The sequence below is a fragment of the Nuphar pumila genome, chromosome 3 (assembly GCF_984573655.1).
Source record: "Nuphar pumila chromosome 3, dmNupPumi1.hap1.1, whole genome shotgun sequence".
In the NCBI taxonomy this organism is placed as follows: domain Eukaryota; kingdom Viridiplantae; phylum Streptophyta; class Magnoliopsida; order Nymphaeales; family Nymphaeaceae; genus Nuphar; species Nuphar pumila.
Window position 1 is genome coordinate 108,179,285 of NC_143251.1, and position 7,093 is coordinate 108,186,377.

The 7,093-nt window shown below is 38.4% G+C and overlaps 1 protein-coding gene across 1 annotated transcript; it reads left to right on the plus strand.

The window, feature by feature from the left end:
- The first annotated feature begins 1,411 nt into the window (after window positions 1-1,411).
- LOC149843240 (putative serine/threonine-protein kinase WNK2) lies at window positions 1,412-7,093 on the plus strand. Its single transcript, XM_090001752.1, has 7 exons — window positions 1,412-1,692; window positions 2,001-2,038; window positions 2,166-2,393; window positions 3,987-4,210; window positions 4,378-4,535; window positions 4,682-5,117; window positions 5,237-7,093. The coding sequence occupies exons 1-7, from the start codon at window positions 1,588-1,590 to the stop codon at window positions 6,760-6,762; spliced, it is 2,715 nt and encodes a 904-aa protein (XP_089857878.1). The 5' UTR covers window positions 1,412-1,587; the 3' UTR covers window positions 6,763-7,093.

The window sequence follows — 7,093 nt, forward strand, 5'->3', positions numbered from 1 at the left end:
TAAGGGCAGGATGTGCAACATTCACAAGAGTCGCAATCCTAGATGTTTTTTTATACCCTTACTCTCAACCACCGACACCACGTTGGCTGGCCTCCGATTGGTTAAACCCTTGAGGTCCTTCTTACTCATCAAAGAGTACACCCAGCTCTGACCTTGTGGCAAAGACCGCCACCCATGGGTTTCAAACTTTTCAACAAACTCTTGTGGTAAAAATCATGGTTCATCATCTTCATTCTTCAACAAACTCTCTTATGAATTCGTGAAGCGAGGAATGAAAAAAAGAAATATAAGAATTGAATGAAAATCAAAATGAATCTCAAATAAAAACTAAAAATAAAAGTGATTAATATTAAATTTTATAATTTTTTTAGTGTAATTAAATTTTTAACAAAATCTAAAAATGATAACTATTAATTTAGAAAAAGCACATGGAAGTAATTGAGAAGAGTGAGAGAAAACATATAAAAACATGAAAAGTTGAGTAAGAGAACATATAACAAGAATAGATGAAGCGTGTGAAAAACATAAGAGAAGCGTAGCAAAATCGAGGTTCTCATCAAATTTCAAAAGTGCATGCTTTCAAAACAACTTTTCGAGAAGCGAGCTTCCCACTTATCTAAGAAGTTTTAGATAACTCTGGCTCAGACAATTTATTATAGGCCGAGAGGTTGCACAACGATCATAACCTTGTTTTAATGTATGCAGTGAAAAACTACCCAACGAGTACTTTCTTCCTATCCACCAGTGATGCATGCCCCTAAGGTATCAAACTCATGATGTCCTTCAACTTGAATCTCTCAACTAAACCCACCTAGCTAGGTGTGGAATCAGAGAAACAGCCACAGGATCTTAGACCTAGTTGCGCTGGCTCTATCTGCCGCACTTAAGGTCAGCATCCTGACAGTGTAAAACTCGGGCTAAGTAGGTTTAGCTATTTGCATATGATTCTTATACTCGGCATTTGGAGATCCAAGATTTCCTTGATATATGAGATTTCCATTATTAGTTTTAGGAAATCTAAATATCCAGAAAAATCTGAATCATTTAAGAAACGTATATCCCAAAAGTTTACTTTCCTAACCAAGACAAATACATTTGTGGAATTGAATCAGATACCAATCGACTCTTTTTTGAGTCCCTAGTGCAAATGATGAACATATCAATAGGTGGTGAGGGTATCATAGTAATTTCTGTACAACAAAAACCTACCAAAGAAAGCGTGGAGACCAACCCGGATTTTCTTGTTTTAAGCTTTTCAATAATTAAATAATAACCATCACGTTTTCGTAGAGTTTGTTGCCGTTTTTAATCGCCGATTACAGATAAACTTAATCAGCAATTAAGTGGAAAAAAAAAATAAAAAAAAGAGAGAAAAAAAAAGAAAAAATCTGCTCTTTCCCTCTCTGGAGTCTTTCGCACGTTTGGTTTCTGGATCTCATCCTCTCTCTCTCTCTCTCTAAATTTTCTGGGATTTTCTCGGTTTTCCTCTCTCTCTCGTTGTTGTTGTTGTGTGGTAGAATTAAGGGGTTCTGATTTGGATTCTGAGGGTGGGATTTGGGGGATTAGGTTTTTTTTGGGGTATTCGGGATGATATCGGGATCGACGACGGCGACGGATACTTCGTGGGAGCAGGAGACGGACGAGAATGATTCCGAGTTCGTGGAGATCGATCCTTCCTGTCGGTATCGACGGGTCGGTTCTTCTCCTCTCCCCCCTCCTCAATTTTCTTCTTTTTAGAATTTTGATCAATATAGGATGAAATTCTCACTGTTTCTGATATCCAATCTGCGATGAAACTTGCATTTGGTTCCATTTTTAACGTGATTTATCGGCCGAATCCCTGGATTGGTGATCGATCGAATTCATAATTTGCAATTACGATTAGAATTTTTCGCATAATTTTTAGGGGATTTTGTTGTTGATCGTTGCGTTGCCAATGTAGAATTGGAAGCATAGAGTCTGAATTGTTTTAATTTTATTCAATTTTTCCTCTTTTGCAGTATAAGGAAGTGTTGGGCAAAGGGGCGTTCAAGACAGTGTATCCTTTTTCATATCATCTTTTTTTTTCCATTTTTCAATTTCGGTTCATCTGATGAGGAGATTGTAGATTATAGATGTTAGATGGATCATTTTGCGGGTCCTTGACGAAAAATCTTATCGTTCAGCTACAAAGCTTTCGATGAATTGGAAGGAATTGAGGTTGCATGGAATCATGTCAAGGTGACCGACGTTTTGCGGAGCTCGGACAACCTCGAGCGCCTGTATTCGGAAGTGCATTTGCTCAAGACTCTGAAGCACAAGAACATCATCAAGTTCTACAGCTCGTGGGTGGACACGAAGAACGATAGCATCAACTTCATCACTGAGGTTTTCACGTCGGGCACGTTGAGGCAGTGAGTGTTCTCCCCTCCTTGCTATATGCCCTCATTTCTCCAATGCGTATAAGAAAATCGATTGTGATGGCAAATTCGTCGTTCTTTTTTTCGTCTGATATTTGATGGTGGTGCCTCTGTTGCAAGCTTTGTTCAAGTGGTGTTGATCTGAACCCGGGGCGTGGCCTTTCCCTTTTCATGTATGCTTCTTTTTGTTACTGCCAACTTAAGAATAGCCCGTTACTGGGTGTGAACCGACGATCGTTTCAGTAACATGCTGCATCTTTAACTTCTTTCCATCACATTCGGTGTTCTACTTCACGTGCACATATGCTTGCACAATAGCGTGCTATTAAGAATTAGAATATTCTGAATGCCAGATTGGTTGAATAGTTCTGCTTGAGTGGGTATAGATTTCAACCCAAGACCTATCCTCAGACTTGAAAAACATTACTGATGATCCTTTTATTTCAAAAACAGCATGTTTGATGTTAGTGAAGTGCTTTTTCTTATGGTGTCATTAACTCCTTTCTTGATCCATAGTTAGTGGGACTTTAGTAACTAATCCATTAAGGAAATGCTCTTGAAATGGTACAACAAAAACACATTTTCCGCCCATTATAAACACGTTAAATTTGAACTATTCTGGCAACTTTTTATTGGAATAACACATTTTGTGCATATTTTCTCCTAGTTTCTTTTAGGTTTACAATTCTGTTATTAAATGCACGAGAAGAAGATATACACGGACTCGGCTGGGGAGGCGACGCACCCGCGTTGACACGCCTCGACACGGGTGCGGCTTCGGACACGGGCCGGACTCGGTCAACGCACTGAGTCCGAGTCCGTCCACTTTATAGACTCGGTCAACTTTGACCGAGTCTATTTTGGTCCATTTTTAGGACAAAAAACTAAAAAAAAAATATTATATATATATATATTTTAAAAAAATATAGCCAGACTGTGCAATGCAGTTGCACAGTCACGCAAAGACTGTGCAACAGTCACAGACTGCATTGCACAGTCTGTGCAACTGCATTGGGTGTGATCAGGCATGTGTTCAGGATTTTATTTTGATAGGCAGGTATTAATGTTTACGTAGTGGGCATTTTTTGTTGGGATAATCACATATATAAGATTTTGAAGGCCCATTTGTTTACTGTTGCTGTTTACTTTTATATAAAATCAGTGAATCTTATACATATCAGTTGTTTACTTTTTAAAAATATATATATATATATATATATATATATATATATATATATATATATATATATATATATATAGCCGAGTCCCCATGTCCAAAATTTTTGAAATTGCGCCGCACCCGCACCCATGTGACATAGCTTTTATTGTATCTACATAATATTATTTTGACATTAAATTATCATCGCAATGGTTAGTAACTATTCTATGTTTTATTGCTAGTGAATCCTGACTAGGAATGAGAAGACAAACCCCAATTCTTCTTTTAGTTCATTTCTTACCAGAACTGGTTTTGCTTGCTTTGATTTGATAAATATGAATTCTAATCCAAAAGCTCTTTGATGGATGTAGAACCACATACAAGGGAAAAACCATAACAAAGTCCTGTTATATGTTATTTATGTTTAGGTACCGCAAGAAACATAAGCATGTAGATTTGAGAGCATTGAAGAATTGGTCAAGACAAATCTTGAGTGGGCTCACTTATCTGCACAGTCATGACCCACCAGTTATTCATCGGGATTTGAAGTGTGATAATATATTTGTGAATGGAAACCAAGGGGAAGTTAAAATAGGTGATCTTGGATTGGCTGCTATTCTTCGTCAGGCTCATGCTGCTCACAGTGTGATTGGTAAGCAAAGGCTGTTGTCTATTCTTGTTACATACAAATTCATGTTTTGTTGTGAAGGCGTTCTGTCTTCTATATTTTTTGTAAAGTGGAAGCTCCAGATCTTTCTTTTCTTTAATTATGAAACTTGTTTTTCTTGCAGATTTCTTAGGTTTTAAGTGTTTTTACAGGAACTCCTGAATTTATGGCTCCAGAACTTTATGAAGAAGAATATAATGAGCTTGTTGATATATATGCATTTGGTATGTGTTTGTTGGAGTTGGTGACATTTGAATACCCATATAATGAGTGTACAAATGCTGCTCAAATATACAAGAAAGTGACCTCGGTAAGCATACAAGATTCTGTAGATCACTTCTACAATTTTGAAGGGTTTTATCTTCATCTATAACTGAATAGTGACTCCTGTCACCAATATTTTGCACTGCTGTCATTATGAAAAAATTTCTAAGTGTCCTAATCGTTTTCTTTTAGGGCATTAAACCTGCATCATTGAACAAGGTTATAGATCCTGGAGTGAAACAGTTCATAGAAAAATGTATAGCTGATGTTTCACAGAGATTGCCCGCCAGTGAACTTCTCAAGGACCCATTTCTTCAATCTGATGTAGAAAATGAAAGCATTGGTCATCCTTTGCATTTAAAAGAAACCTGTTCGGAGGGAAATTGTGAAGGGTGTGCCATGCCAAACCAACAAGATGACAAACATAAACCAGAGTCTGGAGAACACACCATTGTGTCTATACCTCATGGTGAAGCAGCAGCTCCAGAAGATAATATTGATCAAGCAGATGAAAACTTGTCAAGCAATAAAGAAGAACATATTGAGGGTAGTAGAGATTTCACTGTAAAGGGTCAAAGGAAAGATGTCAATACAATATTTTTAAGACTTCGGATTGCAGATTCTAAAGGCATTCCCGATGTCCTTTTTTCAGTGTATTTTTAACTTTGACTCAATTACGTAAAGTGTTCATCTGTTATGCCATATCATTGCAAATTTGAGCAATTACTGAACTTTTGGAATATGCAGGTCATGTCCGCAACATTCATTTCCCTTTTGATATTGAAGCAGACACTGCATTTAGTGTTGCTAGTGAAATGGTCACCGAGTTATATCTCACTGACCAAGATGTCACTACAATTGCTGAGATGATTGATCATGAAATACAGGCTCATGTTCCTGGCTGGTTGCCAGGAGAATCTTTTGAAGATAGTCCTTCTGGGAACCAGGAAATTGTTCCACAGGAGTCTGAGACAATTAACAAGCCTTGCACATCATTGATTAACTCTGATCGTCATTCTGGGGAGCTTGTTTTGGACCATCTTCCTTCAGGCCGGCAGTATTGGTCTGATTCTCCAAGGGCCTTTGGTGGGGGTTCTCCAGTGAGGTCCACTCAGTCAGATGCATCTTCTCAGGTGGATCCACATCCTAGAGATGATGATGATGATGATCACAAGAAAATGGTCAATATTATGAATTCAACTTCTTTAAGCACTGTCCATGAAGATTCTGATGTGTCAACCTGTGGAAGCAAAGAAAGCAATGATAATGATGTTTCATCATTATTAGAACATGAAACACAGGATGCAGCATATGGAGAGCTTAAAGTTGACATTGAACAGGAAAACCAAGAAGATTCTTTCGAGTCTGAGGAGCTCTTGAGTGGAAGTGAAAATGGTAGCAACACTGGGGCACACAATGGAGAATCGGCTGATGCTAGATTTGTTGGATGCTCTTTGGAGAAGCCCATCCTTCTCCTGCAGGAAGATGAGTCAGAAGTATTGAAACTGACTACTCAAAAACTTGTAAATCTGCTGATGGAGCAGAAAAATGAACTTGAGATGCTACGGAGGAAGCATGATCATTCTATAAGAGAGATATTGAATGAAATTCCTCCTGAACTGCGCAATAGGACTTTAAGTATGTGTCACTTGAAGGTTCATGATTCTGGCAGAAAGAATGAGATGCTTTTGGGTGCACCAGGTTGCTTTGATGCATCTAAAGATGATGAGTCACTGATTAATGCAGAAGGTGGGTGCTACACAGAATTGTCAGATGATAGTAATAGTAAGGAGTCTGATTCAAGAACTGTGATAGATAGTCAAAATGTCCAGGAATTGCTGGAGGGAGCTCCTCCATCTGGGAATGGAGTAAGTTTTGCTTTAGATTATGGTCATGGCACCCTTTCCTATGAGGTTTCAGTGGGTTTGGATGTTGGTATATCACATGATGATGAGATACCATCTCAAGTAGGAAAATATGTTGGTAATGGAAGTTTGAAGGATTTCTCTGATGCACATCCTGTTCAGGAAAATGTTCAGCATAAGGTAGACAAGGGCTTGCCAGGTAGTCCCAGTGCCCTTCGCATTTTCGGAAAGACCGGTAAATGGGATGCTGCTACTGAAAATCATGTGGGTACATCTGTCTTCAGAGATAGATCAAATTTATTGAAAGGGAACACCAGAATCTCTGATATGGGCATTGCCGTAATATTAGAGGAGGCTTTAGCCAGGTCAAAGGCTGAGGAGGAAGCTAGAGACTTTGCACCAACATGAGCAATGGTTATTTCATGTCGACTTGACAAGTAGATGTTTTTATTGTCAACCCTTCAAAGATGAGACACCATGGTAAACTGAGTAAATCAGGTCGGTGCTGTATGTGATCATCACTGATGAACAATGTATGCATATCCTGCTCTGCAGTTTGCACTTCCTTTATACCTAATCCACTATCAGTTTAAGTGTGATATATGGTGAGGTTTGAGAGTGCTGTATCTGGTGTTTTGGTGTTTCCTGTTGAACAGATGGGTCGTGGATTGTATATATGCTCATTCCAAAGTGTTTAATTGCTAAATCAATTTCAAGTCCATCTTGTATCATGGACTTC

Coding starts and splice junctions, on each gene's coding strand:
- LOC149843240 (XM_090001752.1), top strand. CDS start 1,588: ATGATATCGGGATCGACGACGGCGACGGATACTTCGTGGGAGCAGGAG. Junction 4,536..4,681: donor TATACAAGAAAGTGACCTCG/GTAAGCATACAA, acceptor GTTTTCTTTTAG/GGCATTAAACCTGCATCATT. Junction 5,118..5,236: donor TCGGATTGCAGATTCTAAAG/GCATTCCCGATG, acceptor TGGAATATGCAG/GTCATGTCCGCAACATTCAT.